The 21512-nt window shown below is 40.6% G+C and overlaps 1 protein-coding gene across 1 annotated transcript; it reads left to right on the top strand.

The window, feature by feature from the left end:
* The first annotated feature begins 12388 nt into the window (after nt 1-12388).
* On the top strand, nt 12389-21498 carry psmc6 (proteasome 26S subunit, ATPase 6). Its single transcript, XM_086018356.1, has 14 exons — nt 12389-12543; nt 13000-13079; nt 13447-13486; nt 13572-13624; nt 14181-14248; nt 14556-14670; nt 15393-15480; nt 15584-15645; nt 15722-15845; nt 18199-18260; nt 20584-20704; nt 20776-20856; nt 20957-21028; nt 21119-21498. The coding sequence occupies exons 1-14, from the start codon at nt 12432-12434 to the stop codon at nt 21235-21237; spliced, it is 1197 nt and encodes a 398-aa protein (XP_085874482.1). The 5' UTR covers nt 12389-12431; the 3' UTR covers nt 21238-21498.
* The last annotated feature ends 14 nt before the right edge of the window (nt 21499-21512 follow it).

Here is a 21512-nt window from a genome sequence, read left to right as displayed (position 1 = left end):
CTCACTGAGCACAATCCTCCTGTCCCGACACATCGTATATTCAAATAAAATGACAAATTGAATAATATGTAGTTCAGATCTTCCCTAGACAACCACAATTATGCCATTCTTAATATTCAATACAATAAAAAACACAACGAAACACAAATTCAAAAATAATTTCATAATAACTTACACAAAATTTAAAAGTATATTTTTTTGTTATGAATCTCACTGGGTGGGCAGTCTGTCAATCTGGGTGGGCCTGTGTACACCCAGGCCCACCCATAGCTCCGCCCCTGCAAGGGACACTTGGAAATTATTCACCTTAATGTATTATACGCTAAATTAAATTAAATTGAATGAATCCTATCAGTGTAGGTATGCTAATCAATTACTGACTTTGGTATATTATTATCATTATTATCATTATTATTAATATTAATAATAATATTATTATTATTATTATTGGGGTTTTTTTAATGACAACTGAGCATTAAATGTAAGGAAAAGCTATAAAAGAAAAATGAATCATAATTAAGGAGTCAATTTTTGTCTTGTAGACAGATGCTCTGTCATGAGCTGTTGCTCTCTACAGCTTTTCCAGGGTCTGTTTGGAATCATCTTAAACTCGCTATATTTTGTATGTTATTTAACTTTGATGTATTTGGGTAAGGCATCAGAGAAAAAAATTCTCCTTTGCAATGGCAACCCGGCTGCAGATTAGGGTTGTTATGATACCAAAATTTGACTTTGATATCGTACTATACTGTACCTGCATATCGTCGCTGTCATGTGAAAAACACTTACCGGTATCTTCCATTTTTTTCATGTTCTTATTTTTTCCTGAATCATGTTACATCATGCAATACAGAAATGGCATTAAAGTGAAAATTAAAGATTCCAAAATTGGAGATAAGTGTTTTTCACAGGACAGCGACGATATAGTACTTCGATATCGATACTGACATGATACCACAGCAAAAACTTAAAAATGAGTACAACACAGTGGAATAATAGCTAACAACTAAAGAACTGCAAATTCAGAGAAATATAAGGATACTAATTTGAATACTTGTCATGTCATGTCATCTTCCAAACCGCTTATCCTATACAGGGTCGCGGGGAGTTGCTGGAGCCTATCCCAGCCGTCAATGGGCGAAGGCAGACTACACCCCGAACTGGTCGCCAGCCAGTCGCAGGGCACACATAGACACTGTCACTGAGCGGGAATCGATCCCACGCTGCCCGCACACAACTCAGGCGTATGTACCACTACACTATCAGCGGACATAATTAATTTGAATACTTTTGATTAAAAACAACTAAATGTGTTTTTAACGTTTTTGTTTAAACTTTAGAACAATTGAGCACAAAACATTTAACATTTTTCATTTTATATAGTATATCCAGTACTGAACCACCAAAAGGTTTGCTCTTTTAGCAATGTTATCAATATCATGATCATATATGACGAGTGTTCCAAATGTTTCCGGTCTTCACCTTGAAACCAAATCCACCCCTCTGCTATCTTCATAAAGCAGGTAGGCCAACTCTTTGTGTACTTAACAAGGTGCCGCTCACTCACCAGGGGTCAACATGCCAGTACTTTAAAATAGTGTTTTTCAAACTGTGTGCCGCGGCACACTGGTGTGATATTGTCAGGTGTGCCATGGGAAATGATCTAATTTGTGTGCCATTGCGGTCTAGCGCCTGGCAGCGTAATCCTGTCTTTACTACATTGTAGTACTCTTCCATACCAGCAGGTGGCAGCAGCAGCAGGTAGCCAATTGTCTTTGTTTAGAGACAAGCGAATTAGTGATGCATGTTTGCAAATGTATCTGATTGCAGGCCGCGGACCAAAACAAAACGCCCCCTAAAACGAAATGCCCCCCCGGAACGAAACGCGGGAACAAAATGCTCCCCCATGGGAACGTCACGCCCCCTAACCCCCTTGCCCGCTACACGAAGTCTCAAAGGGAGAGGGGTGTGACTGTAGACCGCAGACCCCGGAACGGAACGCCCTTTCTCGCCAGGGCATGGAACGCCCCCTTCTCGCCACGGCATGGAACGCCCCTTATCGCCAGGGCACCTAACCAAATGTATCTGACTGCAGACCGCCAACCACGGTACAAAACACCCCCTACGCCCCGCTACGGAACGCCCCCCCCGGTACGGAACGAACCCTCGACCGCCCCCTACGTCCTCTCCACGAAATGCCCATGGTAACACCACGCCCCCTATACACTTTGGGTGGGCGTAATGTGACCAAGTAGTTCTGTAGTGCAGTCTGGTGTCGTGTAGTAGGCGGTACATTTTCCAGTAAACAAAATGACTGAATGTAAGTGGTTGATTGTAAATGGACTGTATTTTATTTAATTAATGTAAGGATATACGACACTTAGGCTTCTAAAAATGCTACAAATAGCTCCGGGTCAAATAGCAATACTATTCATATGTTTGAGTCAATGTAGCCACAAGAGGACACAAGTCAGTGTCTTATTGTGCTGGTCCCAAGCCCGGAAAAATACAAAGGGTTACGTCAGGAAGGGCACCCGGCGTAAAACTTTGGCCAAATCAAAGATGTGAATCAAACATATGACTTCCATGCCGGATCGGTCGAGGCCCGGGTTTACAAAGACCGCCATCTGCGCTGTTGACCAACAGGACGCCGGTGGAAATTAGACTACTGTTGGTCGAAGAAGGAGAGGAGGAAAGTGTGTTCATAGGAAGAGAGAGAAGAGGAGCGCTAAGAGTATAGGACTGAGAGTAGGGACATTGAATGTTGGAACTATGACAGGAAAAGGTAGAGAATTGGTGGACATGATGCAGAGGAGGAAGGTAGACATACTGTGTGTCCAGGAGACCAGGTGGAAAGGTAGCAAGGCTAGAAGTTTAGGAGCAGGGTTCAATTTGTTCTATCGTGGTGTAGATGGGAAGAGAAATGGAGTAGGAGTTATCTTGAAGGAGGAGTTTGTTAGGAATGTCCTGGAGGTAAAAAGAGTGTCAGATAGAGTGATGAGTCTGAAGCTAGAAATCGAAGGTGTGATGTTCAATGTTGTTAGTGAATATGCTCCCCAGGTAGGAAGGAGAAATTCTGGCTGGACTTTGATGAACTGATGCAGAGCATACCTAAAAGTGAGAGAGTTGTCATTGGTGCGGACTTCAATGGACATGTCAGTGTAGGAAACAGAGGGGATGAGGAGGTGATGGGCAGGTTTGGTATCCAGGAGAGGAATGCAGAAGGACAGATGGTAGTTGTAGGTGAGAGTGTAACCAAACAGCATAGGATGGTGGTGTGTAGGATGACTCTGGTGGTGAGGAAGATGAAGAGGGCAAAGGCAGAGGAGAGGGAAGGACGTGCAACAGGTTAGGGTGATTAAGGATAGGGACGGAAGTCTATTGACAGGTGCCAGTAGTGTGATGGGAAGATGGAAAGAGTACTTTGAAGAGCTGATGAACGTGGAAAATGAGAGAGAACACTAGAAGAGACTAGAAGAGATGACTGCTGTGGACCAGGTACTAGCAAAGATTAGTCAGGATGAAGTGAGGAGGGCACTGAAGAGGATGAAGAGTGGAAAGGCAGTCGGTCCTGATGATATACCTGCAGAGGTTTGGAAGTGTCTGGAAGAGGTGGCAGTAGAGTTTCTGACTGGGTTATTTAATAGGGTCTTAGATAGTGAGAAGATACCTGAGGAATGGAGGAGAAGTGTGCTGGTTCCCATTCTTAAGAACAAGGGAGACGTAGAGTTGTGGCAACTACAGAGGAATAAAGCTGATGAGCCGTACAATGAAGTTATGGGAAAGAGTAGTGGAAGCTAGACTAAGGGCAGAAGTGAGCATTTGTGAGCAGCAGTATGGTTTCATGCCAAAAAAGAGTACTACAGATGCAGTATTTGCTTTGAGGATGTTGATAGAGAAGTACAGAGAAGGCCAAACGGAGCTGCATTGTGTTTTTGTCGATCTGGAGAAAGCTTATGACAGGGTTCCCAGAGAGGAACTGTGGTATTGTGTGAGGAAGTCTGGAGTGGCAGAGAATTATGTGAGAGTGGTGCAGGACATGTATGAGGACTGTACGACAGTGGTGGGGTGTGCTGTAGGTGTGACAGAGGAGTTCAAGGTGGAGGTGGGACTGCATCAGGGATCAGCTCTGAGCAAACAAGGAGGGCCTTGTTTGCTATGGTGATGGACAGGCTGACAGACGAGTTCAGACCGGAATCTCCATGGACTATGATGTTTGTAGATGACATTGTGATCTGCAGTGAGAGCAGGGAACAGGTAGAAGAGAAGCTAGAGAGGTGGAGGTTTGTCCTGGAAAGGAGAGGAATGAAGGTTAGCCGCAGTAAGACCGAATACATGTGTGTGAATGAAAGGGACCCAAGTGGAAGAGTGAGGTTACAGGGTGAAGAGATCAAGAAGGTGGATGATTTTGTATACTTAGGATCAACAGTCCAGAGCAATGGAGAGTGTGGAAAAGAGGTGAAGAAGTGTGTACAGGCAGGTTGGAACGGGTGGAGAAAAGTGTCAGGTGTGATGTGTGATAGAAGAGTTTCAGCTTAAATGAAAGGAAAGGTGTACAAAACTGTGGTGAGACCAGCGATGTTGTTTGGTCTTGAGACAGTGTCATTGAGGAAAAGACAGGAGGGAGAGCTGGAGGTGGCAGAGATGAAGAAGCTGAGGTTCTCTCTGGGAGTGACAAGGAACGATAGGATCAGGAATGAGTACATCAGAGGGACAGCACATGTTAGAGGTTTTGGAGATAAGGTCAGAGAGGTCAGACTGAGATGGTTTGGACATGTCCAGAGGAGTGATAGTGAATATATTGGTAGAAGGATGCTGAGTTTTGAATTGCCAGGCAGGAGGCCTATAGGGAAGACCAAGGAGGAGGTTTTTGGATGTAATGAGGGAGGACATGAAGGTAGTTGGTGTGAGAGAAGAGGATGCAGTGGACAGGGTTAGATGGAGGCAATTGATTCGCCTCAAGGGAAAAGCCGAAAGGAAAAGAAGAAGATTCATTTGTTTGAGTCAATATCGATACGTGCGTGAAGTTGGCCTCCCACCCCACGCAAAATAGGGGGAAATAGTTTGCTACGTTTGTGCTTCGTTTGTGCCCGTTTGTGCCGTTAAAATTTTCGTTTGTGCATTCCACGTTTTAATTTCGAGTGATGACGTCACCCATGGGGGGCTGGGTGATGTCATCACTTGAAATTATAAAGTGGATTATCCCTAAAACCGTTGCAGCTCCACCTGAATTTTTCAATCAATCAATCAATCACATTTTATTTATATAGCACTTTTCATACATAAAAATGCAACTCAAAGTGCTTTAAAACATTCAAAGCAAAACATAGAATTATCTTCAATCAAAAGAAAAGATAAATTATTTAAAAGTTGTTGAAAGCCAAACTAAAAAGGTGTGTCTTGAGCTTCCTCTTAAAAATATCAACAGTCTCTGCAGACCTGACATCCTCTGGCAGGCTATTCCAAAGGTGAGGACCAAAATGGCTGAATGCAGCCTCGCCATGCATTTTGGTCCTCACCCTTGGAATAAATAAAAGGCCGGCGCCAGAGGACCTCAGGATCCGCGAGGGCTGGTATGATAAAAGCAAATCAGATAAATAAGATGGCCCAAGACCATTAACACATTTATAAACTAATAAAAGTACTTTAAGATCGATCCTGAAACACACAGGGAGCCAATGCAGCAATTTCAAAACTGGCGTAATGTGCTCCCGCCCTCTGGTTCTCGTCAGCACCCGAGCGGCTGAATTCTGCAGTAGTTGCAGTGGTGAAATGCTCTTTTTCGGGAGGCCAGAGAGCAGGGCATTACAGTAATCTAAACGACAGGAAATAAAGGCATGCATCAGCACTTCCGTGTTAGCCTGAGAGAGAAACGGGCGGACTCTGGCGATATTCTTAAGGTGATAAAAACCAATCTTGGTTACATTTTTAATATGAGGAATAAAACTGAGCTCAGAGTCAAAAATGACGCCAAGGTCCTTCACACAGTGTGAGGGATTAAAAATGTGTAGTTTTGGTAAAAGCTTCTCTCTCTGACCTTCGGGACCGATAACTAAAACCTCAGTCTTGTCCTCATTGAGCTGTAGGAAATTATCTGCCATCCATGACTTGATATCTAAAATGCAATTTAAAAGGGTATCAATGGGTCCTGTGTCATCAGGAGACACGGCAATCAATATACAGCTGCGTGTCATCAGCATAGCTGTGAAAGCTGATGCCGTGTCCCCTGATGACATCCCCGAGGGGAAGCATATAAAGATTAAAAAGTAAGGGGCCTAAAATCGAACCTTGAGGAACCCCACATTTAATTTCATGAGTTTTAGAGGAACAAGTATCCATACTTACAAAGAAATATCGGTCTGTGAGATAGGAATAAAACCAGTCAAAAACAGTACCAGAGATGCCCACTAGATTTTTAAGTCTATTTAATAAAATTTGGTGATCTACTGTATCAAAAGCAGCGCTTAGATCCAGTAGCACCAAGACTGTGAGTTTTCTCACGTCTGCAGTGCACCTAATATCATTTAAGATCCTTAAAAGAGCAGTCTCCGTACTGTGGTTCATCCTAAAACCAGATTGATATTTCTCCAAAATATTATTTGTATTTAAAAAATGATTCAACTGGATGAAAACCAGTTTTTCTAAAATCTTACTTAAAAACGGTAAGTTGGATACGGGTCTGTAGTTATTAAAAACGCTCGGGTCAGAACCGCTCTTCTTCAGAAGGGGCTTCACCACCGCCGTTTTAAAGGCAGCGGGGAAGACGCCTGTCTGAAGAGAGCAATTGACTATATTTAAAATTTGTTCTTCAAAAAATCCATAAAATGTCTTAAAAAGAAATGTGGGAATTGGATCCAAAAGGCAGGTTGTTGGGTTTACCTGGGAGAAAACTCGAACAAGTGTCCTTGCATCAACCAGGGCAAAACTTTCCAGTGTTTCCTCATGTAAATATGATTGTCCGGGTTTATTAAAACTTGTGTTTTGACGGGCTAAAAGACTGGATCTTATGTCATCGATTTTACTTCTGAAGTGGTCTGCAAAGTCCTCACAGAGAGCATCTGTTGGTCTCTGTGGGGACTTATTAAAATCAGAACTAGTTAAAAGTTCAAAGGTGGAGAAGAGAACCCTGGGGTTGTTTTTATTGACTGTAATGAGGTTTGAGAAATAGGAAGATCTTGCCAGTTTTACTGTTTTATTGTAAGATTTCAGTTGTTCGCATAAAATTTCATAGTGTACTGTAAGTTTACTTTTTCTCCACCTCCTCTCTGCACTCCTGCATTTTCTCTTTGATATTTTGATAGCATTGTTTCTCCACGGGGGTACAGTCTTTGTTTTTGTTGTTTTAATTAAAAGTGGAGCTACTGAATCTAATGATGATTTAAGATGTAGGTTAAAATTGTCAACAATAAGATCACAGGGTGCAGGTAAAATGTCAGCAGGAGTGTTTTTTAAGATCTCGATAAAATTTGCTGCCACCTCAGAAGATAGGTAGCGTTTCTTCACTGTTCTGACCGGGACTGCTAGATGGTTAAAACTGGCGATGTTAAAATAGACACAGTAGTGGTCTGACACTGCCAAGTCAACAACAGAGGACACACCAGCAGACAAGCCATAGGTTATAACCAAATCCAGGGTGTGTCCTCTGTTGTGAGTTGGCTGCAAGACGTGCTGTTTAAAATCCAAGCAGTTTAAAAGGTTTGAAAAATCTCTGGATAGTGGGTCCGAGATGTTGTCCATGTGTATATTAAAATCGCCAGTTATTAATATCCTGTTATAACTGGAATATAAAATGGATAAGAATTCTGAAAATTCTGTAATAAAAGAAGTGGAATGATGGGGAGGTCTATAGACGGTAATGCAGAGAATAGGGGGACTGCTAAAAACAAAGGCATGGTGTTCAAACGATAAATAGCTGCTAAAAATGATCTCCTTTGATAAAAGAGTATTAATAAAAATTGATGCAGTCCCGCCTCCTCTTTTGCCATCCCTTGTAGAAAATAAAAAGTTAAAATTCGGTGGGCAAGCCTCGTTGAGAGCAACTGGAGCATCTGTACCAAGCCATGTCTCAGACAAAAGTATACCATGTAAATTATTGTCTAAAATCAGGTCGTTTATGATAAAAGTTTTGTTTAAAAGGGAGCGCACGTTCAGCACGGCCAGATTAATTATTGTGCTGGACGTGCGCTCATGGTGGTACGAATGAGCAGTATTAACATATACTAGATTACCACTGTTAAAACCACGTTGTTTGTGTGTGCAAGGGAAGCGTCTGCCGGTGATGGTTTCAATGGGAAAATTGTCCGATAGTGGTAATGATAATGAGGGCCTGCAGGGGGAGCTAGTGAGGGTGGTGGTACTGTGAGCAGCTGGTATTGGCCTGTAAGTGATGGTAGTGACATTGTCATTGCAGCGTTTATGAGTAGAAGAAGAAATATGATTGGTAAACAAGAGTCAGCTGGGAGTGGAATTGGTTACGACATGGTGGATGTTAGCGGCTAAAATCTTGCTACCAAGAGAGTTCGGATGAACACCATCCGGCTGGTAAAAAGACGGGCGATTCCAGAATAGGTTAAAGTTGTCAATAAAAGCAAAGTCAAGGTGGCCACAAGTGCGTAGGAGCCACGTGTTCAAGCTTAAAAGGCGGCTGAAGCGCTCGGCTCCGCGAGACAATGCCGGCAAAATGCCACTCACCCAGACAGAACAAAAGAGCACAAACATGGCACAAACGAATGGTACAATTTCGGGCCCATTTGGAGAAGATGGGGGGCTGGGTGAACTCTAGATGACCTAAAAAGGAATTGCTATTAACTGCAAAACGGTAGCGGCACAAAGGAAAATTTTAATGGTACAAACGGGCACAAACGAAGCACAAATATAACAAACTATTTCCCCCTATTTTTGTGTGGAGTGGGGGGGCAACTTCACGCACGTAATATAGAGCTCTAAGACGGCATGGAAAAAAATGTTTTCCATCGCAAAAACATTGTTTGTTCCCTCGCAAACACTTTGCGTTCCCTGAAAATAATTAAATGATTGTGAGGGAATGCTAGTTTTTTTCCTTTCAATTTCTCCCTTGAGGCTCCAAGTTCGTAATATTGCGCTATTGTAAAATTACATGGAGCAACATGTGCTAATTTATAAGTAGGCCTGCAACATACATCATGTTGTGGTTGCAGTACAGCGTAGCAATTTAATAACGCTAGAGTAAATGTAACAATGGAATATGAATCACAACATAGTTTTACTCGGTTGTGACATAAATGTTAAGACATTTTATATAAGCAGTAAGCACCTGTGTTTGTATTTATGTTGGTATATTTTGGGTTTTAATTGTTCAACTTTACAGTTGGGTACAGATGACCGACAGTCTCGTTCCTCAGACATGCCCAAACTCTTTTAAGTTTTAACTATTGTTCATGGACAGTTTTATTTGTCTGACGTTTTTTTTTTCTCCTTTCTTTTTTTATATTTGTACCAGGACTGTCGCCCAGCACATTTTTCCAGGACCATGGGTAGAGTTGTAAGGCATGGATATCAAAGTAAAAACTATTTTAAAAAATGTATTTCCAATAATGATGTATGTCTTCATTGGGCTGTTGCAATGTCATTAAGTTTCCATTTTTACACTTGCAGTTTACACTCACATATCTTTACAGGGGCTTCCTGGACAACATCTAGGCAGCAATTACTGTGGAATCTTCATGATAATGGTGTGTGAAAGCTTGTCTGTAAGGCACAGGTGTCAAAGGCCAGTCCTCGAGGGCCAGTATCCTTCATCTTTTAGATGTCGCCCTCCTACAACCCACCTGATTGAAATGACCAGCAAATCAGCAAGCTATGCGAGAGCAATTTGATTTGGTGCACGAGTCCTTCTCTCAGGCCTTTTTCTTTTCATTCACCTTTCTGATGTGTATGCATGGAGAGAAAATAAAGTTTTTATGTCATCACTCAGAATAAAGTAACAATTGACATTTAATTTCTTAAATCATACTTGTTCAAACCCAAATACACTACAAAAAAACACCAAAGTACAAGACATGCCCGTCGAAAAATTGTTTGCTTCCTCCTCCTAATCAGTGACACCTGTCACCTCAGGAAACCCCAAATTTAACCTATATAGACACCACCCCCAATTCATCTCAGGTTAAACAATCAAACACCGCCCCTTAGTGGTTGGAAGAATAATAAAATATATACAAAGCAAAACAGGGGGCTCCTACTTCCGGAGGTGGTGGTGCAAAATATTTATTTAAATTTTGGAGATTTAAAGTAAGTGGTGTCTTCAACTTGGAAGATATTTTAAAACTATGGTGCAGCAGCTTTGTAATTGTTAATTTTTATCTTTGCAGTTATGGTCGCAGATATGCCCATTTTACGAATGAAGGTAAACTGATGGCCAGCGGCTCCTTGGACCGCATTTTCCGCATTCAAGAAAAAGGGCTTTCGATGAGATTACCATGTTAAGGACGTATCCTTGCTAGAAGAGGATAATGATGATGATCTTGTTGATGATGAAGACCAGCTAGTTTATAACTAATGCTGTATGTTCACAGCTACCGGAGGAGATTATACGTGAAATCTTCATCCATGTTGTCCTCAAGATGGCGAATGTGCTATCCTCAACTTGGCCCTGTCGTGCACTCGTCCTGGGTGATTGTCAAGGAGGAGTCATTCCGCAAGGAAGCACACTTTCAATGGCTAGACCAGGGATCTGCAACCTGTCTCTCTCTCTCTCTCTCTCTCTCTCTCTCTCTCTCTCTCTCTCTCTCTCTCTCTCTCTCTCTCGCTCTCTCTCTCTCTCTCTCTCTCTCTCTCTCTCTCTCTCTCTCTCTCTCTCTCTCTCTCTCTCTCTCTCTCTCTCTATATATATATACCACTGTTGTTGTTTTTTTGGGCCATTAGGTGTCGTGAATTGGGAATTCAGGGAGATGTACAGAATCCCCTACAACCTTGCCACGTGTATACAGTGTAATCAAATATACAAAGAGCACAAAGGCTTTAGGGGACGAGGAAAGAGTGGAGAACTCATGGGCTTTACAAGTGACTACAATCCTCGCAGAGGCTGCCGTGATGATTGCTTCATCCTATCTGGCTCTGAATAAATTTGATTTTTTTAGTGGATATCTGAAGTGACAAAAGCATGCACATTCAATAAAAGATACATAGGTATAAAAAATGTTGGTAGAAGAACTTTGTAAAAATGACAATAGAATACAATACATAAAGACAGCCTAGTTTTGTGAACAAAATGAGAATGAAAATACCTTTTGCAATCAGTTTTGTATATAAAAATAAATTATAAAATTAAAGATGACTACAGTTCAGGAAAGGTTTGGGAAATTATATAAATATAGGACGATTTGGGGAATGGATGAGCCTTAATTGCCAAGGAACAGTTTGGAAAATTATATAACTATAGGACGTTTGGGTAGATGGATGACCCTTAATTGCCAAGGAACTAGGAAAAATAACTGGAAAAACTTCTTGCAAAAAATAATGAAATAATGAACTATTGCTTTTTAAAAAAATACAGTATTAAAAAATAGTATATTTACATGGTTTTCTTGTTTTAAGAACACATGCAGCATGTAGTACACATGCGGCATTTCCCCATATACCTTTTGTCCGTTGAGACTTCCAGTTGCGGGCAAGGGGGTTAGGGGGCGTGACGTTCCCATGGGGGGGCGTTTCGTTCCCGCGGGAAGGCGTTTCGTTTTAGGAGCCGTTTCGTTTTGGTTCGCGGCCTGCAATCAGATACATTTGGAAACAACCGTGACTGTCACGTTTCTTTTTTCGCTCAGACATCTCTGGTCAGTCTGTCTCTTGTGTGCATGTGCGTGCGCACAGGTTTGTGTACCTAGTGCAGGGATGGGCAATTTAGATTATGGAGGGGGCTACAGGTTTTTCTAACTACTACTGCGGATCCCCATTGCATCACACATTTCCAAACCAGTCCATGCTGTATGACAAAATGCCATTTTAAATATGGACAAAATAGTGCTCTTATTGTATCTAATATAGGTACAGTATACCCCCCCCCCCAAAAAAATATATATATATGCCGTCATACTAGGGAAATTTAACACATTATTTTCAGAATCGTGTTCACAAAAGAAATTCTTGCAAAGCACAAGAAAAATCAATCAAACCAAATATTTACGAAATATGTAACAAATATGAACAAAAATAGCAACATCCATCCATAGAGCTGACTTGGCGGGATACAATCTGGTAACATGACAGTATTATAATAAATACGAAATGTATACTGAGAAGCAAGGGTTGATTAGAAAAACTTTATTTTATTCATAAATTCAGATTTTTTTTTTCTGCAGAAAAGTGCAGTAACCTCAGTTCCCGGCGCTGGCTAGCAAAAAAACAAACTAAACAAAAACAAAAACAAAGTGGAAAAAAAACAATCGGTGACGTTGATGATACCCAGAATCCATTGCAGAATCATGGCGGACAACAGGGAGAAAGCGCTACAAGATTACCGAAAAAAATTGCTGGAACACAAAGAAGTTGACGGGCGGTTAAAAGAACGTAAGAACCAATTGAACATGTGCCTATACGTTCATGACTGTATACACGTTGTGTATTGCGTTGGTATACATGATAGTATCACACAACCAGTATGTTAGCTGTCTGGCTAGCTAGTGCTTTGTCATGCAGTAAGCATCGTAGTACATTTGAATGGGACCACAGTACAGTATAGTATCGAGATGCTAACTTGGAGCAAACAAGCCCGGCCAGTAATGTTGAATTTAATGACAGGCGGTTGAATTTCAACAGCTATTAATACGTACATGAATGAACATATACGTACATAACGTCACGCTACCGTCATCGTATTTTTTTGTTCTAGTATCATGCCAAAGTAGTAGAGTATACCACTGCTAACCGGCTAGCCAGCTATCCATGGAGGCGTTTAATAGATGTCGGTCGCATGTTTATTTATTTTGAAATTAAAACGTAGCTACCTACCCGATTTGATTTCAGTGAGAGAACAGCTGCGAGAACAAACCAAACAGTATGAAAAGTCAGAGAATGACCTCAAAGCTCTGCAGAGTGTTGGCCAGGTAAGAAGAGTATTATTTGCAATCGGGAACAATACCATTCAAATGTTTTCACATTGGCGCGATGGGAATGTTACTTGTACAACCTTCTGCCAATGGAAGTTATGTTGACATGCTTTGATATTGATAATACTGGAAATTTAAACAAATCCTACTTTGTCCTACTGCTATTTTTTACATTGTAAAAATTGTGTCTGACAGAAATGCAACTAATATTGTCCCAACTATTTATTGGAAACCCAATTGCAAAGATTTCACTTGGAGAGAGAACAAATTGGCTGGCATAAAAAAGTCGTACAACTGGATGGGAATTTAAACATATTGTAGTTGTAGATGAGGATTAACCACATCAATCCTTCTATGTCTGCAGATTGTTGGAGAAGTCCTCAAACAGCTGACAGAAGAAAAATGTATGCTTACTGTTAAATCCCATCTGTGTGTCATACTGTTATTCATGCAATGCTAAGTTTTTATTTTTATTTTTTTAATTTACAGTCATTGTCAAGGCCACAAATGGTCCTCGATATGTGGTTGGATGCCGCAGACAGGTAGGTGCCCAACACATACTCATGTGTCAAAAAATGATTTTCCTCCCTGGGTCTTCTGAACCCTTTATTACCAATGACAGTGTACTAGACATTAAGGCCTTAAACATGGGCTTCAGTTAATGGGATCCCCGTCAAGAAAAAAAAAAAAACCCAAAAAACACATAAACTTGCTACCGTTGTCTCAAGTGACCAAGTGATCTGACCAAAGTTTTGGAGGTTTTAAATCTGTAATCCTTTATGAAACACAAGTAAAATGACAGCAATTATATTTTTTAGTTGTTTAGTAATTTTGACCATAAAATGGGGTCCTATTTTTTTATTTTGTTTTTGCTGTGCTGTATTATTTGTGGAAGATCATTTTGACAATGCCTTATTCATTAGTTTTCTGATTGCTTTACTGATCCTCATGAAATTAAAAACACAGACAATTAAGATTCCACAAAAGTGCCTTCCATTTGGAGGTTATTGGTGTGAAAAAAAAGTTCTTGTTTGGTTTAATCAGCGTCACCTCAATTTTCAGAATGTTGTATTTTTATGGTCTTCTTATTCATCCTAGTTGGACAAGTCACAGTTGAAGCCAGGTACCAGGGTGGCTTTAGATATGACTACGCTGACTATAATGAGGTAGGCTGGACTTATTACCCATTTGATTATAATTTCAAATGCATGCCAATAAATCCACACTCAATATTGTTTTATCTGATTTCCTTAACAGAACAAATGAAGTGTCAATCTATCTAATTTACAACTCAATGAATCTTCATATTTCTTAGATCTATCTTTGGCTATGTTTTGGCTGGCTCACCATACTATAATATAAAATTCGCCTTTAGTTGTTGTAGTTATAAGACTCTCAAATTGCCCCTACTTTTGGTTGGGTAAAGAATGTAAGCAATAACAGTCAGAGCTCATCATTTTTTTTTTTTTTAAGGTATCTGCCACGAGAGGTGGACCCTCTGGTGTACAATATGTCCCATGAAGACCCCGGTAGTGTCTCCTACTCTGAAATTGGTGGATTGTCAGAACAGATCCGGGAGCTTAGAGAGGTAAGTGTGATGTTATATTGAGGAGTAAGGTTTAGAATCACAATGCCCTTATCCAGATGAACATACGAATATGAGTTCCTATTTGACTATACGCTGGTTACTTTATAAAACTCTACTTAATCAGCAGATTTTTTTTCTCCCTGAAAGTGTTATAACTATGGTAAAGAAAAAGATGATACACAAGATAACTTTGAGTGTGTTTACAATAATATCAAATCATAAGTTATTAAAATAATACCACAAACAAAAACAAATAGTTACCAGTGTTTAAATGACATATCTCAAATGTATAACAGAACAGACATTTTATAGGTGTGATTTAAGGGTAAATTTATATAATGAAATGCCTTATTTGTATCCTCCTTAATTATATACAAATTCACGTATTTTCATCTGTATTACATCTTCACCATAAAAAGATTCAGGTAGTATAATGGCCCAGCCGGAGTCGACACCTCAATGTGTTCCATCATAAATGGGGGCGGTTGTTGGATTGTCTGAAAAGGGCTGTTCCCAGGAGATGTCTTCACAATCTGACAAATTTGGATTGTTTTAGCAAATAAGAGCGTGCAATTGCAAGTTGATTTATATGTTTAAGTGCAATCACCTCATAGGCGGTGGCTGGCCTTATGGCCTAATTAATTGATTGCATCTTAAAAAATGACCAGAAATCAGTTTTTCATCATTGAAGTCACCATAATGATGTATTGATTTTATGGCAGGTGATTGAACTGCCCCTCACCAATCCTGAGCTTTTCCAGAGAGTCGGAATCATCCCCCCAAAAGGCTGCCTGCTCTATGGCCCTCCAGGTTGAAAGTCAATTAATGTGTTTTATTCACACAGTTATTCTAAGTTATTGTCTTTTTTGACAACATTGTTTTAATATTGATGAGCCGTTTGTTTCCCCTGTAGGTACTGGGAAGACTCTTTTAGCCAGGGCGGTTGCAAGTCAACTGGACTGTAACTTCCTCAAGGTGGGTGTCCATATGGAAGTGATCATGTGAAGTTGTCTTGCTTCCGTTCAGCTAGTCAGGTGATGTTTACCTGCAGGTGGTGTCCAGCTCCATCGTTGACAAATACATTGGTGAGAGTGCCAGGCTCATTAGAGAGATGTTCAACTATGCCAGGGACCATCAGCCTTGCATCATCTTCATGGATGAGATTGATGCCATCGGTGAGCGACACTCATTCTCCGCTGAAATCATTATTACTTTTTGTATTCTGTCCCCTTTTGCTTTAATTTGGGTGTGGTTTCAAAGTACTTAAAATGAGGTCACATGGGTTTATCTTACATACACTGACTGGCCATAACATTGTGTTCGCTTGCACATTTTACTAAGCTGAACAAGCAAAACAACTTGAATAAGCGAAACAAAAGCTGTGCTAAAGATGCTTTACTTCGAAAAGATAATGCTGCTTTTGAGTGATGCGACCCACATAATGAACACCAGAAGTGGGGAATGACTCAAGTCGCCAATTTACAAACTTTCGACTTGCTTCGCTGAAACTTGTTGAAGACTTCACTTTGCACTAGCCACTAGTGAGACGAAGTGCTGAGGCCACCTCATTAGGCAAGTATCATGGAAGGAACTCTAAACAATTACATTTAGATTCAAGGATTGTGTTTTTGATAAAAATCAGGATAACGACATGCAGGGTTTGCAACTTAAAGATAAGAGCCATAACTACGACATCTAACTTGATTGATTGCTTTGAAACCTCCAGACTCAGCTAAGCCATGTTAGCTTCACAGGTAGCTGGTCAAACATAAGGTAACTTCATCTTAATTATGCATTTAATTGAGAAGACAATAAATTAATACACAAGAAGGCCATGTTTGATGTGGCAGGTCCGCCAGTAAACTAATACAAGTAAATAGACAACTTCCTAAGGCAACAACCTACAAAGTGCACTGAGTTAATTAGTGCCTCTCATTCACCCATTAAGACACACTGATACATTTGGGAACAGATAGGCATGGTACAAAAAGGCAATACAGTAAGTATTCCCACCTACGGACCTCTGTCAAACGGAAATTCTCTCGCCTGGAAAAACAACGTATGCATTAAATTTTCTCCTATATTACATTAACGATCGATTCCTGACAACGGAAGTTCCGGTATCCGGAACCCGGAATCAATAGCGAAGATCGCAGTGAGCGCAAACTCAAGCAGTCCCCGCTATATACTACGGAAAAACTTTGACCGCTCCGCCATCATTAGATGAAACGGAAATTCTCTCACTCGGAAAAAAAATGTATGCATTAAATTTTCTACTACTATATTACATTAACGATTGATTCCTTACAACGAAGTTCTGGTATTGTATCCGGAACCCGGAAGCCATAGCGAAGCCCGCAGTAGCGCAAATTCAAGCAGTTCCCACTCGATACTATGGAAAAACTTTGACCGCTGCGCCATCATCGGATCCAAAACGGCGACATGTAAGTTACTTCTTTGGCATGCGTTATGCTGAAATTGGAAAAGATTTCAAATGTATTCATTTACATTTTCGTCTGTAGCTCATGGCGTCCAAACGAAGAGAGAGTGAAATGCATTCAAGTAAGCAAACCTGGACACAAAGTAAAAAACATCCAGGAGACACTTGGAGTCGGACAAACTCAAAATCTATGAGAAAAACAAGGAATCGATTCTGGCTCATTGCGATTCCAGCAGTTTGCATGCTCAAAGAAAATTGCTTGCGGCTCGATGGACGAAGTACAGTGGCGTAAATGAACCTGCCCTTTTGTATGCACAAGAATCACCAGACATCAGTGATGATCAACGGGACAGTTACTTGCAATTAGCAACAAAATGTATGATACGCAGACAAACATTTTCATACAGCAAAGAATGAAGCCAACACAACAACTCAAAATAGACTATTTTTTTCCCAAGTCTGAGATATTTTTTTCCCCAAGTCTGAGAAAAGTCAAAATACAGAACAGTTTTAGTTAAGTACAGTACTGTAATGCATTGGTGTTACAGTATATTTTTTCAACAGTATTTGGTCCATGTTTGTTATACTGTACTGTATTTTGTTCATATACCTGTACTTTATAGTGCAGTTTTTGTTTAATCATGCTTTTATTAGCATTATTATTTTGCTTGTGTTGTTAACTTGTTACATATGTATTTTGTTAACATACTCGCACGTTTATACAGGACATGTACCGTAGTCGTTTCCCACTTAAGGAAATTCCATTATAAGGAAAGATTGGACAATGCAAATATGATTCCTTACTAGAGAATACTTACTGTAGTGTAGTGATTTAAGTGCCAGGAATGTTAACCTTTAACTCACTCACTGCCAGACATTTTCAGACCCTCTTTATATAACATTTACATATAGCATTATTTACAATACCGTTACATCCCTAAGAGTTGATTGCAAATGTTTAAAAAAACAAGAACTTTAAAATAATTTCTGCCAGATCCATATTCTAGATTCCCAACAGAATAGACTGTTATTATGTATCGGTGTAGTATGTCAGTCAAATTTTGACTGTGGTACATTGTTCCCTCTAGGTGGTCGGCGTTTCTCTGAGGGAACCTCTGCTGACAGAGAGATTCAGAGGACTTTGATGGAGGTAAATGAGTGACTGTCGTATCTCAAGACATTTTATCACATGAGCTGCAATGCCTAATGTTGCTGTACTACAGCAAGATACATTTAATACTTGGTCAGGGAATTAACTGACTGGAGGATGGATTTGGATGACTACAGTTTTGAGTTACAGATAAAGTGTGAAAATGGTGCCTGCACCCAGATAAAGTGTGAAAATGGTGCCTGCACCTCTTAGTAGAGTTTCAGGGTATTTCCATGACTTCGACCTCCTTTTCCCAAGCCCTTCCCCTTATGAATCAGCTAAAACAGATAATACAACAGATAATAGCCGTAAATGTCCTCCAATACCATGTAACCGATAACACTCCACCAACCTGAAATAAGCAGTGGGTACGGAAAGTATTGAGACCCCTTGAAATTTTTATATGCAAAAATTTCTACGTTTCTGTTTTTTTCTCTCTAGATGGGGTGTTTGAGTGTACATTGAGAAATAAAATGAACTTTTTTGATTTTGACAAATGGCTGCAATGATACAATGTGAAAAATGTCAAGGGGTCTGAATACTTTCCTTACCCACTCTGGGCAGGTTGGTAGCAGCCATATCAGTCGTGCTGATACTTTAAGGCAAACGGCAAACACGGATGACAACACTTGTTAGCCAACTGCAAATTATGCCCTACAAAATGGATAATAAACTCAGCTCGGGCAGTGACAGAGGTGGCTGCCCCAAATGTTGCGGCGGCGGGTCCTCTGGCAAACTCAAGCGTTTCTCACCGTCCATCTTCTGGTCTACTCCGCTCCACGTGCTTGTCATGAACAGCGGTGAAGGAGGCTGGGCTTGGTCCCCTTCTGCCTCGCCTGCGCACCAGCCCGCCCTCCTCCCTGAGGACTATCTGGTTGATCCTGTATATTCTGTTTTTGTCAGTATGGCTGTACACTAGAGGGTGACACGGGAATGGATTTTCACTCCTGTCCATCCCAAAAAATCCTGTCCCGTCCCAATTTTGGACCATCGTTAAAAAATAAATAAATAAATAAATAAATCCTATCCCGTCCTGGTGAAAAACAACTCCCCTCATGTCCTGCTCATAAACATTTTTTGACACTTTCGAACCTTTGAACACAAAAAACATTTAACCAGTTTTTTTACACAATGCTGAGTTTGAAATGTCCGACTGTATTTGAATGCACCTCTTGTCTCGACGAATGAGAAAGATTATATTATATTCATTTAATTTAAACATCAACGATTTATTGTGACTCACATCACAGGCTTCCTGAAAAAAATGACAGCCTCTACTGTACACCGTACTGTATATTTGTCATAATAAAAAAATTACAATAAATTTTTGGCGGATGACTATAAACTGTATTAATGAACTGGAAATCCAACCATGTATTGTCACTGGCATGTATACATAAGATGAGGGTCTTGACCAGCTACTGTAATGCCTAAGAGATCCCTCTAGATGGCAGCATCGCATCGCTTTAGATTTGAGATCAGCACAGCTTGTGAGTTGCAGATCAAAATTAGGTGTTGAATCTCTGCTCGCTATGTCGATTGTGAGGGAGCCAAATGCCAACAAGTTGTAACACAGACAAGTTTAGGAACCTCACACGCGAACACAGCATGTACATGTAACGCGTCGTGGGAGGTAGTACAAAGCCTGTCGATCATGAGAAAAGATTACGCTGTTTATGGAGTGAATGAGGATCACCATGTAAAAAGCCACAGACTTTCAGCGGTTAGTCTGAGTCACGCACGGTGCATTTCTTAGTTGCATATCAGTAAATACGTCATTTCAGTCATAAAATGCGATGATTCTTTTCACGCAAAACTCGTTCTAAAATGGCGGACAACATGCTTTGAAAACAGCTGGCAGCGAATTGAATTGATTTTCATGAAAGTACAAGTGTACGCAGACATTGACCAGTCAAATATTGTTAGCTAGTGTGAGAAGCTAATTTACAACTTTTTCATACGCACTCCTTTGTGACATGCCCTAAAAATGTCAAATCTAGGCCCTTTGTCCACAAAACACTTAATATCATCTGAGAGGCCTTTCAAAAAAGATGGTGCGGTGATATTGAACAGTAACCCCCTGAATTGTGAGGTGACGAAGAATTCAGATCCCTGCTGTAAATAACAAATCAGCATTTGCAAGTGAGTGTGTTGTACAAAGACAGCTGGCACCACGATGTTGGACTGACTTGACGATGTTAACCTGTATCCCAAAAGTCCCGTTTTAGTCTAAATGGCCGCATATGTTTACCTACAGCCATATAAGGCACTACGTTATTTAGATCAAGACTGTAAACAGCTGATTATCTGTGTTTCTTGCCAGCTGCTGAACCAGATGGATGGATTTGACACACTACACAGAGTCAAGATGATCATGGCAACCAACAGACCCGACACCCTGGACCCCGCCCTGCTACGACCCGGCCGACTCGACCGCAAAATCCGTAAGATATCCTTGGAATTGTAATTTTTGTACAGCCAAATGTCGGCACTAATGCTGTCACCTTCTCTCCAGACATCGAGCTGCCCAATGAACAGGCTCGTCTGGACATCCTCAAAATCCACTCCAGTCCCATCACCAAGCATGGAGAAATAGGTCAGCAGAACACCGCTTTTCCAATGTTTGGGTTTCTACAAGCAACGTCACTAGTTGGAGGCCAATCAATGCCTGCTGTTGATAATGCCTTTCTGTTCAGATTTTGAAGCTATTGTGAAGCTGTCGGATGGTTTCAATGGAGCTGATTTAAGAAATGTTTGCACAGAAGCAGGTGAGACATTCAGCGTAATTAGCGTTGTCTATTTTGAATACCCCTCTTTGCACATAAACCTTTATCCATGTGGACTTCATTTGTGTGCAGGTTTGTTTGCCATTCGCTCCGACAGAGAGTACGTCACCCAAGAGGACTTCATGAAAGCTGTGCGAAAAGTGGCCGATTCAAAGAAGCTGGAGTCCAAGCTGGACTACAAGCCTGTATAGAGCTTAACGTTTTGCGTTCTTACAATTTCATTGATTTGCTGTCGTATACGTATGGCCAGAAGAAAAATGTATTCTTCGTGTTTGTGGGAGCAGCATTTGCATAAAATATATTGTCATCTACCAAAGTGACTTCTATGCTGTCTTTTAGTAGCCACTGTACTGAAAGATTTTCACTTGTGGTGTCTCACGCAACACTTGTATAAAACAAAACAAAAAAAAGAAATCCGTCATGGCAATAAACCATTCTGTTTAAATCTTTTATTTTTAATACATTT

The sequence above is a fragment of the Filicampus tigris genome, chromosome 20, assembly GCF_054856515.1.
Source record: "Filicampus tigris isolate MCC_2025a chromosome 20, RoL_Ftig_1.0, whole genome shotgun sequence".
Taxonomy (NCBI): Eukaryota; Metazoa; Chordata; class Actinopteri; order Syngnathiformes; family Syngnathidae; genus Filicampus; species Filicampus tigris.
This window is presented reverse-complemented; position numbering and strand designations above follow the sequence as displayed.

Coding starts and splice junctions, on each gene's coding strand:
- psmc6 (XM_086018356.1), top strand. CDS start 12,432: ATGATACCCAGAATCCATTGCAGAATCATGGCGGACAACAGGGAGAAA. Junction 13,487..13,571: donor ACAGCTGACAGAAGAAAAAT/GTATGCTTACTG, acceptor TTTAATTTACAG/TCATTGTCAAGGCCACAAAT. Junction 18,261..20,583: donor TTCAGAGGACTTTGATGGAG/GTAAATGAGTGA, acceptor GTTTCTTGCCAG/CTGCTGAACCAGATGGATGG.